A 23,814-nucleotide genomic window follows, 5' to 3' on the forward strand; every position below is an offset into this window, starting at 1 on the left:
ACAGTATGTCTCACTCTATCCCAAATCTTGGCCTGCCTATTTTTTAATAAACTGTTTGAACATTTCTAGCACACTAGAACTGCCACCTTTGAAGTCGGTAAAGCCCATATCTTATAGGCCTAGTTACAAACTTTAAACGTTAAAGCCCATATCTTATAGGTCCTAGTACAAACTTTAAACGTTAAAGCCCATATCTTATAGTACAAACTTTAAACGTTAAAGCCCATATCTTATAGTTACAAACTTTAAACGTTAAAGCCCATATCTTATAGTTACAAACTTTAAACGTTAAAGCCCATATCTTATAGTACAAACTTTAAACGTTAAAGCCCATATCTTATAGTTACAAACTTTAAACGTTAAAGCCCATATCTTATAGTTACAAACTTTAAACGTTAAAGCCCATATCTTATAGTTACAAACTTTAAACGTTAAAGCCCATATCTTATAGTTACAAACTTTAAACGTTAAAGCCCATATCTTATAGTTACAAACTTTAAACGTTAAAGCCCATATCTTATAGTACAAACTTTAAACGTTATACAAATGTATTCCCTCCAGCCCAGCAAACTGCTGCTGTCCACTTAAAGGTCGTAGTAGTGCATGTAACTAGTTAAATGCTCTGATAGCAATGATAATAAAACACATTCTTCAGATTATGTAAGAGATCCAGAGACATGATATTGAGCCTCTAGTATGATGGGTGTATAGCTATCAAGATTGTTCAAATGAATAACCTTGACCTTCATTCAAGGTCACAGGGGTCAAATATGCGAAAATCTTTAATCATTCATTAGATTTACTCGCTCTGAAAAAACTCTTTCTTATATTAGGTTTAGCTCTTTGTGGGATTTCTTTTTAGTTTCCTCTACCACTATTCCTGGACAACACACTATCCGATGGTTTCAGAATATTTATTGGTATTCATATCAAATCCTCCACTTATGATCTTATATGTTTTGACCATATCTCTTCTTATATGCGATATGCAAGTGTTAGTAGGTTCAATTTGACAAATCGTTGTAGTGTACGCTGTGGTTGCCGAGTGGTTAAGGTGTCCCGACACTTTATCACTAGCTCTCCACCTCTGGGTTGCGAGTTTGAAACCGATGGGGGCAGTTGCCAGGTACTGACCGTAGGCCGGTGGTTTTCCTCCTGATACTCCAGCTTTCCTCCACCTCCAAAACCTGGCACGTCCTTAAATGACCCTGGCTGTTAATAGGACATTAAACAAAATAAACCAAGTATGCAAGATCCTTCATTCATGGCAACTGTTTTGTTGACTTTCTCTCGACAACCTTTTCTATGCCTTTCATTTTTTATGGCGACCAAACAGAGCTTGCAAAATCCAAATGGGTCCTTACCAATGTTTTATATAGAGATATAAGTGTTTGCTTGTCCATATGTTGAATAGTTCTCCTGAGCATGGCGAACATGAAGTTGGCCTTATTTAATTTTTCACTTAGATGATCTTCAAAGGTGAGTTTTGAGTCTGATGTTATGCCTATATCTTTCTCCTTATCTGTTTGTGTCAATTTTATCTGGTTATTTATGGAGTATGAGGTGGGTCCTCCCTTATCAATATCTGGTTATTTATGGAGTATGATGTGGGTCCTCCCTTATCAATATCTGGTTACTTATGGAGTGTGATGTGGGTCCTCCCTTATCAATATCTGGTTATTTATGGAGTATGGTGTTGGTCCTCCCTTATCAATATCTGGTTATTTATAGAGTATGATGTGGTCCTCACTTCTCAATATCTGGTTATTTATTGAGTATGAAGTGGGTCCTCCCTTATCAATATCTGGTTATTTATGGAGTATGATGTGGGTCCTCCCTTATCAATATCTGGTTACTTATGGAGTATGGTGTTGGTCCTCCCTTATCAATATCTGGTTATTTATGGAGTATGATGTGGGTCCTCCCTTATCAATATCTGGTGATTTATGGAGTATGATGTGGTCCTCCCTTATCAATATCTGGTTATTTATAGAGTATGATGTGGGTCCTCCCTTATCAATATCTGGTTATTTATGGAGTATGAAGTGGGTCCTCCCTTATCAATATCTGGTTATTTATGGAGTATGATGTGGTCCTCCCTTATCAATATCTGGTTATTTATAGAGTATGATGTGGTCCTCCCTTATCAATATCTGGTTATTTATGGAGTATGATATGGGTCCTCACTTATCAATATCTGGTTATTTATGGAGTATGATGTGGGTCCTCCTTTATCAATATCTGGTTATTTAGGGAGTATGATGTGGGTCCTCCTTGATCAATATCTGGTTATTTATGGAGTATGATGTGGGTCCTCACTTATCATTATCTGGTTATTTATGGAGTATGATGTGGGTCCTCCCTTATCAATATCTATTTATTTATGGAGTATGACGTGGGACCTCCCTTATCCACATTTCATATATGCACATTTTTGAGGGTGTACTTGAAGGAGCCATTTCTTGCTCCATTCTTCCATATTTTCCAGATCCTTTTGGAGAACTGTCTTATCCTTTTCATTTTCTATAATTTATCCCATTTTATCCCATGCACTTGAATGAGTAGTTGTGTGGTTTCAAGATTTCACTGATACACTCTGACAATAAACATGAACTAGGGCAATCTTGAATAGGAAAAACAAAAATAAAACTAAACTACACTTGTACATGTAGAATGTGAGGACAGAGATGGAGGGCCTTGTAAAAGTAACAACAGCACAGAATGGTCCAATATCTCAGTTTCTCAAGATATACAAACAAATCTAGGTAGGGTTCTTAACCCTATACTTCAGATCTTCACTTGAAGTTTTATTAGTCCGATACTCTATTGACGGAGTAATTGTGGCCTACACAACTTAAGTGGTACGATAATGTTCATATCAAAAGAAAAGAAAACTTTGAAAACCTGTTTACTGAATCATGCACAAATAACAAAAAACAAGTACTTTCACATTTCATTCTTTAATCCCATCACAGAATATATCATTACAGAAAACAAGGTGTATATGGAGATTTAATAATTCATTCCAACAGAAATTATAACACAGGAGCAAATTAAATAATTGATTATATATAAATATCCCCTCATATTAATTTCAAAATTCATTTTAAGACTTGGAAAAACATTTATGATCTCATTTACTGTTATTGTTGGACAGCAGTCCTAATTTGTAATCACAGCCAAATGTATGATCAGTTCCAACTTATTTTGAAGTGCTGGCTTGTGATTCATCTCAAAATGGTCCAAGAAACACTATTACTTATTTATAAGTTTCTAAATTTCATTCAAAATTATCATATATAAAAGATCATGAAGTACCCGTATACTAGAAAGGTGTGCATCACTTTCAAATGTCTCCTTTGCACATGCCCCTATGTACTTTATGAACAGCTAAAGTATGAGCTGTTCAATTAAATGGAACATTTTAGTTTCTTTCTGAATCAAAAGCTATGCTGTCCTGATTCTGTAACAATTGGACCTAAAATCTTAAATTCATAGCTATAAGAGTTTCACCTTTGTCTATACCATTGAATAAATAAAGAATATTGACAGTATCAAGTACATAATATTATTGTTTAAGATGTCCAGAGAGTCTGTTCACGATGCAACATTATGATCCAGTGTAAGCTAGATTGCCTAAACTTGGTGTCTCTGTTTTCATCTTTTCAGAAATGGTTGTCTTTTGTCTTAGTCTGTGATATTGCATCCAATTAAGCGCTCTATTAAAAGTGTAAAATCACTTTTTGGTCAGCATTATAAACATAACGTCTCCATTGGCCCAACCATAAAGTGTGCTGTCACATATTGGTCTGTCAACTCCTTATAGGAAGATTCTGTTGGCTCCCTTTACCCATTGACTGAAGTTAAGCTTCAGTCTGCCATGATAATGTCTCCATGTGGACTCCACTTAATCTCTGGACAGTTCTTATTTTGGGTCTTCCTTGAAGTAGATTTCCATTGGCACCCTAAAACTCTGGACTGCTATCCCGTTTCGGTCTACCTTGAAGGTATGCTTCCATTGGCTCTAATCTCTGCTGTATAATACAATCTGAAAGGCAAAACAATTCAACTATAAATGTAGTTCGTTTTTTCAGACCGACAGATTTCAGTTATAGCCTTTTACAGTATGAATAATGATATTATGAAGCTAAATTTGTTTCAATTAAACTCCACTGTTTTCAAACACATTATATTTGTTAATAAAACTAGGAAGCATTTATGTTACATATACAGTTACAGTAACAGTATTACTGCACAAATTTCTACATAGAAACCAAAGGGCACTTAATCCTTACCCAGAATCCAGAGGGGCGACACACTTGTCCTGTCAGGATAGAAGTCATTGCCTACAATTATCTGTGCCTTGGACGTAGACATTGTTACCTGTGGTACAAACAAAAATCTTAAATGAAATAATCAAGTTAAAATTGTTTAATTTTAAGTATTACTAACTGGAACTTTATTTAGGAGATTGGGTGTCTGAGTTGAAGGTTAAGTGTTCTCCTTATACAGATAGACAGATACCGAAGAAACACCAACTGTGTACTGGTAGTTGACCTTACCTGGCCACCGCAAAGTTTGATGAGAGCAGCCAGATGCGACCTCGGTGGGGAAGTTTTCTGTGACACGAACATGATGCCTACACCAGAGAACAGTGTTGACTTGTAGTTTTCCTTCAAACTTTCCTTCTGTAGCCGGGCAGCCTACAATGGGTCAGGATTATACATACAGAGGTCTATAATTGCATACATGTATTATAAAACATAAAATAACATATATATACACAATGTCAACAGATAGTTCATGTTGTGTTTATTAATTGGATTATATAACATCAAAATATAAATGACAAAGAATATTTTTCATTTTCATTGTCTGTGTTTCAAACTAACAATTATGGATACCATCAATTATGATGGAGCCCAAAAAGTATCAGCAATTCTGCCCATTATATCAATGTGGTATTTGAAACAAAGGCATTTCAGTGTAGTATTTTGAACAAAGGTTTTAATAATGCAATAGTGAACAACCTAATAGTTTATGTCTCTAGAGGTTCTCAGACTTTATATTACCAGATAAATCTTTATTACATATTTTAAGTGTGTAAATTTTTATGCACTAAGGATAATTTCTATGCATCCATTAAATGCCAACATTTCCTCCCTAATCAATAGGTAATATGATAGGTCAATTGTCATATTAGGACATAAACATGTTGGTCTTTTATCACATTTAATTGGCAAATGCCCGATGGAAGACACCTATCAGAAGTATTAGTACATTATTTGTATGTAGTAACTTTACCTTGACAGATGGAAACCATTTGGTCACCTCATACCCTTCCTCTGGTAACCACTGACCGGCATCCAGTGAATCGTAAACCTTCAAATATCAAAGGTAAAATCATAGCCTTTTTCTTCTGCATGGTCATTACATCAAATCATAATACATAGTTGCAAAACAAATTTTATTTAATTTTTTATTTGATTTTAGTACTGTAAATCTTTTAATTGTAATCATCAATAAAGAGAGTTACTGGTCTGATTCACCAGTGTATTCATTCTAATTTATGTAAGCTGTATAACAAAATAAGTATGAATAATTACAAGCTTAATAATGCATGACATTTTTAAAATAACCTTTCCACTCAAACAAAATACAAACGGTTCACATGTTTGACAGATAAAGTTTATATTACTGTACAAGAAAATAATGGGAAAATGTGTTGAAAATAAAACTTGTTCAATACAAAGGCAATGACCTGTAATGACAATGAATGATTTTGCTCCAATCATACTTTTTAATTTACACATGGTCCAGTTACAGCAATGCAATACAATGGTGACATGACTTGATTTAATTGTCGACATGGCATTATTGTATTGTTGATGTGACATCATCGTATTGTTGGTGTGACATCATTATATTGTTGGTGTGGCATCATCGTATTGTTGGTGTGACATCATCATATTGTTGGTGTGGCATCATTGTATTGTTGATGTGACATCATCGTATTGTTGGTGTGACATCATCGTATTGTTGGTGTGACATCATTGTATTGTTGGTGTGGCATCATCGTATTGTTGGTGTGACATCATTGTATTGTTGGTGTGACATCATTGTATTGTTGATGTGACATCATTGTTTTGTTGATGTGACATCATTGTATTGTTGCCATGACATCATTGTATTGTTGGTGTGGCATCATCCTATTGTTGATGTGAAATCATTGTATTGTTGCCATGACATCATAGTATTACATGTAGATGCTATCTGTCACACACTAGAGGTTGACACAGAAATCATACCCTAGGGGTTGACAGAGAAATCAAACCTGAGCTACATATAGGGGGTGACAGAGATATCACACACCAGGGGGTTTGGTTTGGTTTATTTGGTTTAACGCCCTTTTAACAGCTAAGGTCATTTAAGGACGGCCTCCCGTGTGTGCGACATGCGTGCATGTGGTGAGTGGATAAACTATAATCTTAACTGATGTCTGTTCAACCATTCTGATCATAGAAGTAATGCCATAAACAAAATGAGTGATACCATATTTATCCACAAATAAGCCCTTTAATTCTTAAATTTTTCAGAATCTTCAATTTTAAAATGGTAACCAAAATATGGTTCACAAATCAGACCTTCTCAAACTTCAGAGCTAAAATTTTGCAGTAGAGAGGTGTTAACTTGAGAATAAATAGAGTAATTTGTAGATGCTACAACATCAATACACACCTCACAGTATGCACCATTATTATCACATGCCTACCCATTTCTGGTGGAGGATCCAGCAGCCCCTAGAAACGGCATACAACAGGTTGAGGGTACGACGAGGACCACCACATATCACATGACTCGTCGTGTCAGAAACATTGTCAGAGATTACAAATTGCCCAATCTTTTTCACAATGGAGATGACCGTGTCCTGTTCACTGGAACACAAAGACAACAGATCATCAGACATGTTCAAGTAGGACATAAACATTTAAAATCAAGGTCAAGATGCACCAACATTATAGCTATGAAGAGCTATAAATTAAAGACCTGCTTTTAATCTGTCTTTACTACCTTACAGAACATGCTTAAGACCCAGATTAAATCAATTTCTATTTTTTATATTTTGGTAAATTCTTCAATAGTTTGTAGATACCAAAACATGTTATACTGATGTGTCCTTAATCCCTACCGTGTGAAATAAAAGAAATCAAGCATATTTTCTACAAGTGACGCATACTTACTGCGAGTGTAAACTTGTCATGACAACTGAGGGTCTCTGTGGACTTCGCCTGAAAGAAGATCCTACATTCCCATGAAATTTGGATCTTGATTTTTGTGCCCCATCACTATCACTGCTCGACTTGTCACTGTCACTAAACTTCTGCTTGTGTTGGCTTACTGATGACTCGGAGAATGCTTTTTTCCTTGGTTTGCTGCATGACTTGATCTTCTTTATATTGAATTCATCAATACTGGGTCTTGGTGGTGCAAAACCAGAAATGGAAGAAGCCATGGTATCATCCCCAAACACAGTGGACAAGGACATACCGTGTGGACCAGTTGTCTGTAGGGTTGATTCAGTCTGTATATTTGAAGCACTCAAACTACTGTCATTTTCTAACATATCCCTCATTATATTTTTGACTGGAGCAGTGTAACTTACTGCCTTATCACTCTCTTCACTACTAGAAAACATGTCATTTGTCTGTGGATGTATGGAATCAGACCTGCTTCCCTTTCTGGACTTTTTACGAGACTCTTTATCGCCATCATCTGTCGTTACTTTCCTCTTCCGCCCCTTACGCACCACATTTCCCGATTCTATAGAGCAACTATCAAGAATGCTTGGTTGTATTTTATCTGATTTCATTGTTGGTTCAATCAGAAATGAGCTAGGCAAATTATCTTGCGGCAGTAACATCTTTATCTTTTTTGTGGGGATTTGCTTTCTTTGAGCCTGTAATTTGGCTCTAGTGCTATCATAACCTACTAAAGGAGGATCCACATTACCTGAAGATTCGTCAGAAGAGTCCTCCCCTATGTCATGGACTCCAGTACTTATTTGCTCACAATTGTCAGTTTGACTAGAAAGATTGTTAGAATTACAAATAGCCGTCACACTGGCTGATACTGTGTCAGTCTTTGAAACAGAATATTGCTGCTCACTTTCACTGGACTTTCTGGTTGTAGACTGGTTGTCCTGATTGATGACACTATCTGGGGCAGTGGTAAAGGTTACAGACTTTCTTTGTCCTCTACGTGAGGCAGGATCAGTTGCTCTTCTTCCACTTGTAACTGCCTCTCTAGAGGTATCTGATGCACAACTTCTACGTCTACTTGCCTCACCACTGGTCAAGCCCCCTTTGACAAGGGAGGGCTCTGATGCCCTACCCCTACTTGCCCCAACTCCTTTCCTGGTCAATCTGTCAGGGGAGGGCTCTGATGCCCTACCCCTACCCCGACAGGCCCCACCTCCTCTACTAGTTACTTTGTTAGAGGATATGACATTTGCTTCCCCACCTTTAATACTAGAAACATTCTCAACAACAGGTTTAGTAGCATTACTTTTACAAACCATCGATTTTCTACGTCCCTTTACTGCTGTTTTGCTATTTCCTTGACCTGGTTCTTTCAGCAGTAGTTCAGACTTTTTCCCAGTACAATCAGACAAATTTTCACCAGTTCTGACAGGAACTATGTCTTGTTGTCCAATATTTGAGTTGTCAGTATCATTGGAGTTTGTAGGTATGTCACTGGATTCTTCCGTGACATTACTGTCCAGACTGACAGATGTTACAACAAGGGACTTCCGACGTCGAGATGATCTGGTAGGCAAATCCACATAATCTTTCTCTGATATTTTTACTGAAGGCATTGATTTGCGGCGATTATTCATCCTCTTAGTTGATGGTAACTTTGGTGTCTCAAGAGTTTCCAATGTAGCTGCTGTTTGTTTGCTGCGGCCATCATCAACTGCTGTTTTACCTGTTGATTTTGCTCTGTTCAATGCTAACAGCGGGTCCTCTTCCTCCACATCTATATTGTCTGTAAAGAAATATATATAATAGTACCATTGATTTCCCAAAAATATCACTGTCTTATATATAGGTATATTTTCAATCTGATTATATGTTATGAAGATCTTATAGCTTGGCTAAAGAGACAAATCTACATTATCAGTGTTTTGATTATCATTTTTGCATGCCAGTTACCTTTATAAACTAATGCAAAGAAAAAGCTGAAAAAAATATTGAAGTCACTGATCATGAAAACTAGGTCAAGGACACCCATTTTCATATCTTATGTAATGTTGATCTCAACTCATGACAACACAATCTGCCAGCTTTGGTTAAAAAAGGTTATAGGTAAGATGAAAAGGAAGAAATTTCAGAGCCATGAAAATGAAGTGGCAGTAGTATTTGGTGTGATCTGAAGGGAACAAAATATACAATTACATATATAAACTTTATTACTTTATTTTAGAACAATTGCAAAACAAGCTGTATATGAATATTTATACAAAAGCATGGTATCTTTTCACCTTTGGTAACTGTCTGCCTTCACATTAATTATGATAATCAATATAAACAATACGATAAACAATAGAATTATCACTGTACTATGGAAACTAGGCTACAATGACTTATTTACATATATAAATTATGTATTCATTAGTTATTAATTTTTGTGTTTAAGTCATCATAACACAAAAAGCTTACATTGATCACTGTATGTCTGAATGTTGACAAGAGACAATATATGGACTTTCAATAATCTTTGAAGCCAGCATTCTGTTGCAACCAAGTCAAAAAATGTGATCAGTCCGGAAATATGTCAAATGGCACAGACAATTTTTTTCAAAATCAGACACAGCATGACCAGATGCTACAGATTAACCATTGTTATTATAGAGCCGTGTATCACAGAGTGGGTACTGACACGATCCGTATCACGATAAAGGGTCAAGACACAATATGTATCATGATATAAGAGAAACTGATAATCTATTATATATCTGCTATTCCATTCATGTTTTTGTTTGTGGTATTTCTGGAATATTTGAGTCTTCGTCTACATTTGTTACAAAACATGTTTTTTTCTATTTCCCACAAAGCGCTCTTGAATTTAGATAATTTGGATTTGAAAGAACTCCAACAGGCAGCTTTATAAACCGCTGAAACGGCCTTGTCAGCCATGTTGTTTACTACAAAACGTAAACTAATGTTGGTCAAGGGAAATAACTACAAATTTTCAGGTATCACGATACAAATCAAAGATAGGTGATGCACCACTCTGTGATCCAATACATGCATGCATCAGTGAATCGTTACACCACTAATGATTACATAGCCATTCCATTAACAGCCTTTCACTAAGTGTACATTAAATAATACACCAGAAAGTAACAATGTTTTAACTTAGGATATTTAAACCAAAAATCAGATAAACCCTATGAAAATGTTTTTCCCTAACTCTTAAAAATGTGTTTTAGTTTTACAGACTCTATAACCCTGACTTACCCGTACTGAACAACTTCCTGATCAATGGTTCATCTTCGGCCGTATTGTCTTTATTGAGTGATAAATCGGACAGACTGGTACCTGGAATTAGATACATCAACATCTAACCAACAAGAAAAGAATGTATATAGGACACAAGATCCAAGAGAAAGCACAGTCATCACCCTAATAGGATCCTCATTAGCTCCATATCAGTTTGATATTGTCTCTCTTTTTGTTTTGTTTTTACTACTGATTATCTAACATCAGGTTAAAACTCCCCACTGCTGACTGTGTTTGCAATAGTTTCTTCACTGTGTAAAGTAGGAACCAAAAGGAACCTTCTGGTGACTGTTTCCTTCCTACTTGATTTCTTGTTTATAGAAATAACAAACTAAATCTGTCAAATTCCAAGATAGCCACGATAGCATCCAAGAGCCGTTTTGTCTTTTTAACAGTTCTAAAAATCAAAATCAAGGATGACTGCCAGTCAGTCATCTCAGTCCAAAATGCAAAATGAATAAGTAATAATTGTGGCCGAGCCCATTACATAAACTCCTCGAACTACCCGAGTCATTGCTAATGAAGATAATAGAAGCTGCTATTTTTTCCCCTTTATTTTTGAAAAAATAAAAATAATCACTTCTATTATTAACACATGCTCATCGACATATAATTAAATACACACATATATATATATATATATATAAATATAGCCTTGCTAGATTAAAAGAAGCTGTCTTGAAATTACATAACAAACTGAAGTCAATTTTCATTTTTTTTTTCACACGAAACTTTTTTCATGCAACAATAATATTATATGACTTTTTTTTTTTAGTATTATGTTTTACAATTGATGTTACCTTATAATTATTGTATTAAAAATAAAACAAAAGATAATTAGAAAGAAAGAACGAAAAAGAAAGAAAGAAAGAAAGAAAGAAAGAAAGAAAGAGATGATAAACAATGAGAGCCCTCTTGTATGAGGACACATTATTGTCAAAGAGCTGACCCCGGGGCTCCCCAACCCCGACAGCTTTCTAAAAGATGGGGGATTAAAATTGATTTGTTGGCAAAAAAAAAAAAAAAAAAAAGCTGCAATATCTTTTCTTAAGTCATAATACAACCAAATATTAATTTTGATCAAAATCGGACATCTAACTTATAATCAATTAGAAACCAGCAGAAAACGAATGTCAGCATCATGTTTCTTGTGCTATACTCCATCTACATAACTCTTTTCATCAAAATGACAGAATATCAGCTAAATTTCAACCAATTTGGCCAATTTATTAACAATGTCGCCTTGCTCATTCAATATTAAAAAATGTCCTATACTGATACAATCCACAGGTTTGTTTTGATGGGTCAAATAGAACAAATGTATGGCTCAAAATGGTGGTCATATTGTTGAATCAGAAAATGAAGGTCAGTCTTGTGTTTCAAGTGTTATACTTTATCTACACGCTAGTTTTCAACAAAACTGGACAAATCTAAATTTCAACCAATCAGAAGCAACAATATGGTGGCCATTTTGCTGACAAAACAAAAGTTATGGCTCAAAATGTTTTAGTAAATCAGCGGCTGTGGCTAGATGGTTTTCAGAAAAACAAACAGGTGCTTGCACATATCTGAACCTGTCCACCATATTGGTTTCTGATCAGTTATCAAATGCAGTATGCACAACATAGGACCATGCAAAACTTGTACATCAAATTTAAGAAAGAGTCTTATCATATGTGCTGAATGTAGTGCTAATTAGAATTGTTTTAAACTTGAAAAAGGCAAAATCAAGATTAGATTAAAATTCATTTGTCTGAAAAAGCTTAAGTTGTTTAACTTATACACTAAGAATTATCTATAAATTATCTGTCAGTATTCCAAAAAGAATAGGCAAATCATATGTTTCTAAACACAAAATATAATCATAATTTATAGTAAAATATTGTTAGTGCTGACACTGCCTTTGCCATTTCTTACTCATACAAATGGTGATGCCACATGCTCGATTGTGTTGTTTGTGCATAAAATTCTTATAACAAAATATCTATAAAGATAATGTGTTCTTCCCTGCATAACAGAAGACATTTTGATAGTCACATCAAATGAAAATTGCCATGTTATTTAGCAGTAAAATTTAAAATACCAACCATTATTCCTCCTGAGCTCCAGATCCTTCATTTTGGCCCTCATACTGGGAGGTGTGTCTGGAATTGTCAGTCTTAGAGGGGTGGGAATCTCCTCCTTTAAACCAGTAGAACACCATTAGGTAAATTTTACATTTAAATGAAAATACATTGATGGGAATCTCCCATATTATTTTAACAGTAGTGAATGTCTACATCTCTCCCTTACAATATTTCTAATATGTCAATACATTTAAACTGGTGTAAAGAATGTGTTCTTTACTCACTCCATTTAAAATATTGAGACCAACGAGTGTGTAGTGTATTCACAGATCTTGAAGACCATCAAATTTACTCACAGGTGACCTTGGCTGTGTCTCCCAAACCAGGATACCTCCAAGGCCAGGGGAGTTACAGGGGGTGCTGTCTTTACCCATCTTGAGAAGATCAACCTTGCGCTTTCGTTTTGTACAGCGTTCAGCACTATTGGCTACATCCTCATCAAAATCACGTGGTTGCATGGACTTCATTTTCTGTCAAAAATTGATATACACTTGAGTCTTGATATCAATTTTATCTTTTCTTATTTATTATGTTAAACAATAAGAACTGTATAAAACACACAAGTCAAAAGCAACTATTTCGTATCTATGATTCATGTTATGTAATAATTATTGTAAAAATAATTGTAAGATCGGTCTTAATATTAAACCTACGATGTATTCTTGTTAGAAAGGTAAACAACAATAATTATAAATATACTACCAGATTGCATTCAACAAAAATGTGTGAAAAAGTCACAATTTGGGTACCTAAAATAAAATGTGACTATGACAATGACCAATATAATATATAACAATAACAAGAAACACACATGACTAACACCTGTAGATATGAATTTAGTACTAAGGGTCTAAAACGCTGCATAACAAATATAAAAGTAAGCGGCATGATAGGTGTTTTTGTCCTTCTTCTAGAGCTCATTGATAATAACATGGGCCAAAAGAGTGGAAATTGAGAATTGAAGATACAGAAATCAAAATGCATCTAAATGAATGTTGAAACATAGAATAGAAGGAGCACAAGTTAATTCCATCAATCAGATAATTTCTAATTATATTGAATAATGTCATTGTCAGAGCATGTATATCATGTGTATTCTGGTACCAAAGTATAGTGTGCAGCCATGCCAAAACCTTCTGATATCAACTGAAACTTTTACTTTTAGTTGAATTAAACAGACATAGAGAAACTAGTGTTATTTTCTTTTTTCTCTCCTTTGTTTATTTAAACAGTTGCTCTACTGTCTACTTTTTCAATGGTTTATCCATGTAACAAGGCCACTGTTCAGTCCAGTGAATAGTAACTAATGACGTGACGTTGCCTTCTGTATGTCTTGACAAAGTCCATCAAGATTGAAAGGGTACAACAGTATTTATGTCTGAAATGATACATTTAAGGTAGACACTTTGATTAACAGATTTACATGCATTATCACAAAGGACGAACCATGTTTGCTTCACATGCTGAAAAGCTTGAGAATATTAATCAGGATGTAGGTTGACAAGACATTTTGGCCATTTTGGTATCAGATAGGTTTATCACCACAAAGTATATGTTGGCCTCCCATCCTTCCCTCTCCCAACACCTGATTTTACACAATTTTTTTTAGAATTTCTGTATTGTCACAAACCTTGAGTTTTGTGAGAAGTACAGGTGTGGACTTGTCGTCAGGAAGTGAAGCTGGATAAAGCCTCTCTGATACATGTTCCTGATTCTGCTTACAGCTGTAAGTACATCAATGGTTAAAACACCCATTTAGTAACTATAAACAAAAACATCATTTATCAACGATCAAGACGGGTCAGCATATGTTGTCATCAAGGCCAATTGACAATGTCTTGAAATGATTATTCAGACAGTATAATATGAGAAAAATTTCTTATCTTTTGGACAACTCTTGTGTAGATTTATCTATTTCTTTCAATCTATATCAAACAATTGTATCTAACCTAAAAATCACATTCAATAAAGAAAACTTTTCTAGTACAGGTAACTTTAGAATTAGATTTGAGAATATTTTAAATATACATATATGTTTCAAATTTCAGACAGAAACTGACAAAATGATGCGACCACCAAAACACACCAGAACTCTAATATTCATTATACCAGGATGATCGGGTGGCACAATGGTAACACACTTGCCTTTCACTGAGGTTAAATTCCCTAATTGGATGTGAAAAGGTATAAGGGTTCACTTGCCCAACCACCTGGGTTGTGTCTAGGTACTCTGGTTTCCAGCTGGGCAAACTAGGGTGATTAATATAAGATAATATAACTTGCTTCGCAATTGTTGTAAAATGAAGTTTACATTATACCTGTCAACCCAAAGGACTGATACAAGGAAAACGCCCTTTTTCTGAGCTTTGGTCCTTGTTCTTTTACAGCCTTCTTTATACACAACATGTGTGACATCATCTGTGAAGGTCTTCTTGATCTTGGCTCCAAGATTCTCCAGCTCCTTACATATCGCCTTGGTTCTATTGTCATTTGTGGACCGCACTTCTACATAGGCTACAACATCTGTAATAAGATACAATATAAAGTTTAGCATTTCTTTAACTTCCACAAACCAGCTGAAACCTGCTAAATATATTAAACCAGTCAAACATATTATGCATATGTAGTAGGAAAGGATTTCGGGGACTCATTAAAACTAGGCATCTTAAAAACATATTCAATATTATATGTATCTTTTTACCAGTCAGCTCGACGACGATCGAGGGGAATGTGACGTCGTCAGGTCATGTCTGGTTGACCCTGTCATTGTCGCAGATCCAGTTCCAAGTGATTATTAATAGATTCACACGAGCATCCCTGGGGCGTAATCTCGGCTATATATTCAGGTGTCTGATTCACTCAGTGGGCAGTCGAACGGATTTGTTTCCGGAGGTGTGCCACATTTCTACAGCCATTTGCTTAGCTGGGTAGACGTTCGTTGTAGCAGCAGCTGGGTATGTAGGCATAATGTTAGGTGGTGCTGGAGTCAAGCTCCTATAAGACTATGACCAAGGGAGGGGTCTGTGTGCTGGTATGATGTATATAGTTATTTGTGTGTGAGAGCAAGAGAATATTTTCATCTGTACATAGTTCATCGTCCCAAATTAAATATCATTAACTTTAAAATTTAGAAGCCTGGAGTTTGTTATCTCTTCAATAACCGACACAGTGTTAGAACCTGACCGAACCTGGGTTGATGACACTAGGCGATGCGGGACTTTGAATTCGAGACATACTAATAACTGGAGCGGTGTGTGTTTCGCCCGGAGCCCCGACTCATCCTACTGTAATAGGAGTGGAAAAATGCACGGCCAGACCGGGGTTCGAACCCGGGACCTCCGAACACTAGCCGGATGCTCTACCGATTGAGCTACCTGGTCGCCGATGATCGACCCGGTCCAGTTTCGCTACACTCTTCCCTCCTATTTTTTTAAGTCTTCGACCCAGAAGACTTAATTCACAACTCACAACCCAGGTTCGGGTATCCCCTTGTCAAGTATTCACCTCACTTGAAACAAGGTTTGGTCACAGGCACCAAATGTAATAGGAGTGGAAAAATGCACGGCCAGACCGGGGTTCGAACCCGGGACCTCCGAACACTAGCCGGATGCTCTACCGATTGAGCTACCTGGTCGCCGATGATCGACCCGGTCCAGTTCCGCTACACTACTACACATATATACTGTTATGTGTATACAATATGCTGACTGCATTTACCAACATTTGCTGAATGTCACTGCCGCGAGTTCTTTTCATCATCAATATATATGGAGTCTATTATAAAAAAATGAAATATTAATAAAATATACCTCAGATTCTGGATACAACATATATGTACTGCATTATACATGTCAGTAAAAGTTGAGAGTTTATAAATATGTATTACTATATTTGGATTGTAGGGATACAAACAATACTATTACTATGTATACCTTTAAGAACTCTGTCATCCACAATTTGTGTATTTGGCAAGTCCGTGTCATCCTCTTGATAGTTAGCCATGGTGAACTGCTGACATGAGGGTCATCTGTTTAAATATTAGAAATTCACAATGAGTACTAACTATTGCAGTGGCATATATACCAATGTATTTTAAACATTATACTGACACACATACATTTTTAATCATTTCATGTATACATTAATGTTGTAACGTGCCCCTGTGATCTATCTAACTGTATTTCGAGACAAATGAGCTATTGTTACTGTACACTATGCCTTGCTACTGAATACTGGTATACACCAAATCGAATATGCAACCTTTGGTTTATAGTACTAAGCAGGACCAGTTAAGATCTCAGGAAATCAAGAGTAGGCGCCCTGGCGCCTAATGATTTAAACTACAGTAGAACAAGACTACTGTGTCCAAGCTAACCCACGACTGTGCCAATCCTACTCATAACTGGCTTCACTTGTACTACATTGTACAGTACAGTCAGTACCGTATAACGACAGTGGTACTGTATAGTATAACGTCTACTGAGTTTCAGCTTGGCTACTACTAGGTACTACTACAATGTGTACCCGAGTAACAAGTCGGAACCAATTCCAGGTCACAGAACAATTAATCGGCTCCACAATGCCTGACAAACACATATCATGCACAATTAAGTTACACAACACCTACACGCACTATTAGAGCTGTCCCAATAACTAACGAAGTTTCCCTGCTATTCGAAAATGGCGCTGCCATTAAACCCACCTCTTTACTGAAGAGTTCCAACAATATGTTTGGATGTGCAGCCAGCGTAGCCTACAGCACAAAATAACACTGTTAAGAATAAAGTGGGCTTCAGTATCATAATAAAGAAATTTCTTCAATTACAAAATTAAAGCAGCAATCAAATTGTAGTCAAGGAATTAAGGAGACGGATTTACATAAGTACAGTAGAAAATCTAGATCTAAGTTACTAAGTTAAAACTCCTCAAACGTTTATACACATTGCCCCACTCCCCCGTTGATTACATTTTTGAAACATTTTTCTGTTATAAAATTAAAAGTTTGCTCCAAACATAGTTAATTTCTAGTTTCTCCAAAAATACTCGACCATTTTTTTTTCATTTTTGGATCAATTAAAAGCTGAATATATTTTACATTGTTTGATAAGTTTAATAGCCTAGCAAACGACACTTTTTGTAAAACTCTTATTCCGCTGTATACGTCCCTACCATCCGCCATACTAGATACAACATTGTTAAAACAATGCAATGGATCCCAGAGGGATCTAGGCGCTCACCCGTGGGAAATAGCTCGTGGAATTTATTCAAAACGATCTTAATTGGTTTGATTTAAACGTATATTTTATTTGTCAAACACAAATGGGATTAGACACAAGTATAAAACTTATAATCCGTCTTTCCCCGTATAACCAGAGACCTATCTCTGATATAACATAAATGATGACATGAATATACATGACCGAAAATAATAAGGTTCTTTGTATTAAGGTTGATTTTTTTCAACGTTTCCCTCTTCCTCTTGCTAATTTGATAACATTAGGGGAATGTATGTATCAAATCCGAGAAAGATCTAATTAGCGACACCAAATTTCAACAGTTGAAATTCAAGATGGCTGGCCGTATGGTGGCCATATTTTGTATTCCTCATCAGTATCAAATTAAGCAAACACAAGTATAAGAACCAAAGGAAACTTTGAAACTATGAATCGGAGAAAAACTCATTGCCGAGACGTAGGTAGAGACAGCAAATAAAATTGTAACCAGAGCTAATATATGACTACTGTATTTTATGGCGCGGGAAGGATATCATAATTAAATATTTTTGCCTAGGCAGAAATCGAATTTGCCTAGGCAAAAATAAAATATAGCCTAAGCAAAAATAAATTTGCCTAGGCAATAATCGAAACAAAATTATTTTTGCCTAGGCAAAAGTCGAATATTGCCTAGGCAGAAATATTTTTGCCTAAGCAATATTCGATTTTTGCCTAGGCAAAAATATTTAATTAGGACATCCTTCCCGCGCCATAGTATTTCTCAAGAAATATCACCGACATAATAAATTTCAAGTGCTGAATCAAAGACGGCTGCCTGTCAGGCATTTTGTTTTTAAATCAATTTCAAAATTGCAGACATAACTAGGAATTTACAGGAACCTTCCTATGAAGTTTGAGAATATTGTTCCAGCACTTCTCCCGAAATAGCGATAACAAACGTCATATGTTACTATAGGGACCGAAGGGAACAGAAAATTGAAGAAAGATCCAAGAAGAACTTTCTGAGAAATAGCGATAACAAACTTCAACAGTCAAAATTCAATATGGTCGCCTGTCAGCATTTTAATTTCCGATCAATTTCAAATTTATCATATCTGGGGACTAAGGGAAACCTACATAAGAAATTTGATAAAGATCCGTGAAGAATTTTCTCAAAAACAGTGATAACAATGCTTGTTTAAGGACGGGCGGACGGAGGGCTATTTGAAAGGCCCACCATCTGATGATGTTGGGCTGAAAAATGACTGTTCCAATATCTAGCATAAAGGTAAAAAAAAAAACCCGAAGTCCTAGACAGAAAACCAATGTCACAGGCCTAGACAGATCACAAAGGTCACAGTCCTGAACAGATTACTACGGTCAAAGTCCTAGACAGAACACCAAGTCACAGGCCTAGACAGAACACCAGGTCACAGGCCTAGACAGAACACCAGGTCACAGGCCTAGACACAGCACAAATGTCACAGTCCTGAACAGATCACTACGGTCAAAGTCCTAGACACATCACCAAGGCCTGGTCCTAATCAGACCACCAAGTTAACATGCCTGAACAGAATACCAGGTCACAAACTTAGAGAGATCACCAATGTATCGGGCCTAGATAAGATAATCTCCAAGGTCAGTTATAGATCACCAAGGTCACAAAGACAGATATACAAGGTCGGTGATAGATAGATCACCAAGGTAAGTGATAGACAGATCTCCAAGGTCATTGATAGACAGATCTCCAAGGTCAGTGATAGACAGATCACCAAGTTCATAGTCAAAGACAGGTCTCCATGGTCAGTGATAGATAGATCACTGAGGTCAGTGATAGATAGATCTCGAAGCTCACAGTCCTAGATAGAACATAAAGGTCACAGGCCAAAAGAGAACACCAAAGTCACAGGCCTAGACAGAACACCAAGGTCACACTAGACAGATCACCAGGTCACAGACATAGACAGATCACCAGGTCACAGGCCTAGACAGAGCACCAGGTCACAGGCCAAAGGAGAACACCAAAGTCACAGGCCTAGATAGAACACCAAGGTCACACTAGACAGCTCACCAGGTCACAGGCCTAGACAGAACACCAGGTCACAGGCCTAGACAGACACACGTGTCACAAACCTAGACACAACACTAAGGTCACAGGCCTAGACAGAACACTAGGTCACAGGCCTAGACAGAACACAAGGTCACAGGCCTACACAGACACACGGGTAACATACCTAGACAGAACACCAGGTCACAGGCCTAGACAGAACATTAGGTCACAGGTCTAGACAGATCACTAGGTCACAGGCAAAGACAGAACATAAAGGTCACAGGCCAAAAGAGAACACCAAAGTCACAGGCCTAGACAGATCACCAAGGTCACTCTAGACAGATCACCAGGTCACAGGCCTAGACAGAGCACCAGGTCACAGGCCAAAGGAGAACACCAAAGTCACAGGCCTAGACAGAACACCAAGGTCACACTAGACAGATCACAGGCCTAGACAGAACATCAGGTCACAGGCCTAGACAGACACACGGGTCACAGACCTAGACACAACACTAAGGTCACAGGCCTAGATACAACACCATGTCGCATGCCTAGACACAACACTAGGTCACAGGCCTAGACAGAACACAAGGTCACAGGCCTACACAGACACACGGGTAACATACCTAGACAGAACACCAGGTCACAGGCCTAGCCAGAACACTAGGTCACAGGCCAAGACAGAACACTAGGTCACAGGCCAAGACAGAACACTAGGTCACAGGCCAAGACAGAACACTAGGTCACAGGCCTATACAGAACACCAGGTCACAACCCCTAGACAGAACACCGGATCACAGGCCTAGGCAGAACACTAGGTCACAGGCCTAGACAGACACGCGGGTCACAGGCCTAGACAGAACACTAGGTCACAGGCCTAGACAGAACACCAGGTCACAGGCCTAGACAGAACACCAGGTCACATGCCAAGACAGAACAACAGATCACAGACCTAGACAAAACACCATGTCGCATGCCTAGACAGAGCACTAGGTCACAGGCCTAGATAGAACACCAGATCACAGACCTAAACAGAACACCAGGTCACAGGCCTAGACAGAACACCAGGTCACAGACCTAGACAGAACACCAGGTCACAGGTCTAGACAGATCACTAGGTCACAGGCTAAGACAGAACACTAGATCACAGGCCAAGACAGAACACTAGGTCAAAGGCCAAGACAGAACACCAGGTCACAGGCCTAGACAGATCACCAGGGCACAGGCCTAGACAGAGCACCAGGTCACAGGCCAAAGGAGAACACCAAAGTCACAGGCCTAGACAGAACACCAAGGTCACTCTAGACAGATCACCAGGTCACAGGCCTAGACAGACACACGGTTCACAAACCTAGACACAACACTAATGTCGCATGCCTAGACAGAACACTAGGTCACAGGCCTAGACAGACCACAAGGTCACAGGCATACACAGACACACGGGTAACATACCTAGACAGAACACCAGGTCACATGCCTAGACAGAACACCAGGTCACAGGCGTAGACAGAACACTAGGTCACAGGCCAAGACAGAACACTAGGTCACAGGCCTATACAAAACACCAGGTCACAGGCCTATACAGAACACCAGGTCACAGGCCTAGAAAGAACATCTGGTCACAGGCCTAGACAGAACACCAGGTCACAGGCCTAGACAGATCACCAGGTCATAGGCCTAGACACACGGGTCATAGGCCTAGACAGAACACAAGGTCACAGGCCTAGACAGAGCACCAGGTCACAGGCTTATATATAGAACACTAGGTCACAGGCCAAGACAGAACACTAGGTCACAGGCCTATACAAAACACCAGGTCACAGGCCTAGAAAGAACACCAGGTCACAGGCCTAGACAGAACACCAGGTCACAGGCCTAGACAGATCACCAGGTCATAGGCCTAGACACACGGGTCATAGGCCTAGACAGAACACAAGGCCACAGGCCTAGACAGAGCACCAGGTCACAGGCTTAGATAGAACACCGGGTCACAGGCCCTGACAGAACACAAGGGTCACAGGCCTAGACAGACACATGGGTCACAGACCCAGGCAAATATTTTGATAACAATATATACCAACATCATGAGGCGACGATTCATTATGTCACAAGTCAGATATTGTAGCGACTGTATTACACAGTTCAGGAAGTTGATCTGTTGACAAAAGATAACAAAAACACGTCGTGGAAAATACATTTCTTTTGATTAAATGTACACTTTAAACATAGAGTAATATTACATTTATTAATATAAAGAAACTTCTATAGAAAAATGTAAGATTTCTTACACTTCATAAATACAACCATGTTTAAGCATAGGTAACACTACTACATTCAATGCCTATAAATGAGTATGATTTATACATGTCTATCACTGACCTTTGACGAATCAACCCGAGGTGCCAACATCAGCTCGATGTCTGGCTCGAGTTGATATATGGATAATGAGATTGATCTCATACTACATTATAAATGGTTGTAACACATTAGAATTAAAATCAACATAATGTACAGAGTGCAATTAAGCAATGTACCACGAACATGTGCGCGCTCATCACTACCTAAGTCAATGATCCCAGAGCAAAATCAATCAGATATTAACTTTTTGGAGGACATCGTACTTACATATCGTTATCTTTTTTATATAAAATCTCATATTTGATTAAATACTATATAAATCGACATTTCTCGGTCCGTAAATAAATATCAACTTGGCTCGTCATACGTGTGGACAAATATGGCGCGTGCGAGCTTAGCGTAAACTAGTAGCATCCTACAGACGGGTAAGAGGACAGAAGGGATACGGGACACTGGGAAACACGAATTGATACATATCAAAGCGTCAAGTCAATTTTAAAAGACACGATTCATTACTATATGTAGGTCGCTATTCATGTTTTTATCAAAATATGTTTTCACAGTGATTCTGTTTTGTCTCGCCGCGACGAAGTGAAGATTCTGTCTTCACCATCGACGTCATCATCAATATAAAGTTGTGTTCAGTTCCACTTATGAGATTTTAAGTGAGACGTTCGGATGGACACGTCAAATAAAGATACACATTGAAATATGGAATATTAGCACCTACCTTTTGTACGGGTCAAATCGTCGTTACGTAAGGAAGAGACGAAGTATTTTTTGTGACCAAGTTCCAAGTTTTGTGACCAAGTTCCAAGTTCAGAAAAATAGAGGATTTCCGCCGCGATTTAAATTTGGCTTTAGGTCAAAAATTAGTACCGGACTGAGAAAATGGACTGACGGAAAAACCCGAAGGATTTCCAACTGGAAACTTTCACGCTGGATCATTTTTGCCTTTACTAGTTTACATTTCGGATATTAGACCTTTTTGTTTCGGATAGTAGATTCATATTCAGGAAAGCAGATCTGTATTCCGGATATCAGATTTATATCTAGGATGTACACATAACTGCTTAACATGCTCATTGCTATATTGCACAATGACTTTTAAAACAACATTTAAACATTGCCAAGTTACATATGGACCCTTAAAACAATCTAAAAGTTTAATTTAAATCAATGCCTCCATTAGGGATCGGACCCGGGCCTAGACTAACGCTCAATCGATCGAGCTAAAGATTTGCGGCTACTATCTACCCGGGTTACACTGGGATGGTAATGCTCGCAAACTTTCGCTGTACATTTATGTATATCTGTAAAGTACAACACACTCAGTGTATATTATCTAAAAATGTAAATAAACCCACACTATAAGACGTAAAAGTTTTATCTGTAAACAACAACAAATAATCATGTCTTAATCAATAGCTCCTGATATATTGACTTTATAAGTAAAAACAACAAATACCAAGGAAGACTAATATCTAACTTGGTCAAGATTAAAA

General features: G+C 37.5%; 1 protein-coding gene across 2 annotated transcripts; it reads right to left on the reverse strand.

Annotated features, from left to right (window-relative positions):
* Window positions 1–2,944: 2,944 nt before the first annotated feature.
* Window positions 2,945–17,391, reverse strand: LOC117325835 (microcephalin-like). 2 transcript variants are annotated; one of them, XM_033882323.1, is made up of 13 exons: window positions 17,316–17,391; window positions 16,621–16,715; window positions 15,007–15,211; window positions 14,319–14,412; window positions 12,985–13,158; window positions 12,650–12,743; window positions 10,521–10,601; window positions 7,242–9,045; window positions 6,773–6,935; window positions 5,305–5,382; window positions 4,563–4,703; window positions 4,296–4,383; window positions 2,945–4,048 (listed from the first exon to the last, which is right to left on the reverse strand). In XM_033882323.1, the coding sequence occupies exons 2-13, from the start codon at window positions 16,688–16,690 to the stop codon at window positions 3,966–3,968; spliced, it is 3,075 nt and encodes a 1,024-aa protein (XP_033738214.1). In that variant the 5' UTR covers window positions 16,691–16,715; window positions 17,316–17,391; the 3' UTR covers window positions 2,945–3,965. The 2 variants fall into 2 exon arrangements, with proteins under 2 accessions (XP_033738214.1, XP_033738215.1); XM_033882324.1 differs by having other exon boundaries at window positions 17,322–17,386.
* Window positions 17,392–23,814: the final 6,423 nt, after the last annotated feature.

This window comes from Pecten maximus, chromosome 4, assembly GCF_902652985.1.
Source record: "Pecten maximus chromosome 4, xPecMax1.1, whole genome shotgun sequence".
NCBI lineage: Eukaryota > Metazoa > Mollusca > Bivalvia > Pectinida > Pectinidae > Pecten > Pecten maximus.

Coding starts and splice junctions, on each gene's coding strand:
- LOC117325835 (XM_033882323.1), bottom strand. CDS start 16,690: ATGGCTAACTATCAAGAGGATGACACGGACTTGCCAAATACACAAATT. Junction 4,704..5,304: donor AATGGTTTCCATCTGTCAAG/GTAAAGTTACTA, acceptor GACCCATTGTAG/GCTGCCCGGCTACAGAAGGA. Junction 4,049..4,295: donor GTCGCCCCTCTGGATTCTGG/GTAAGGATTAAG, acceptor TTTGCCTTTCAG/ATTGTATTATACAGCAGAGA.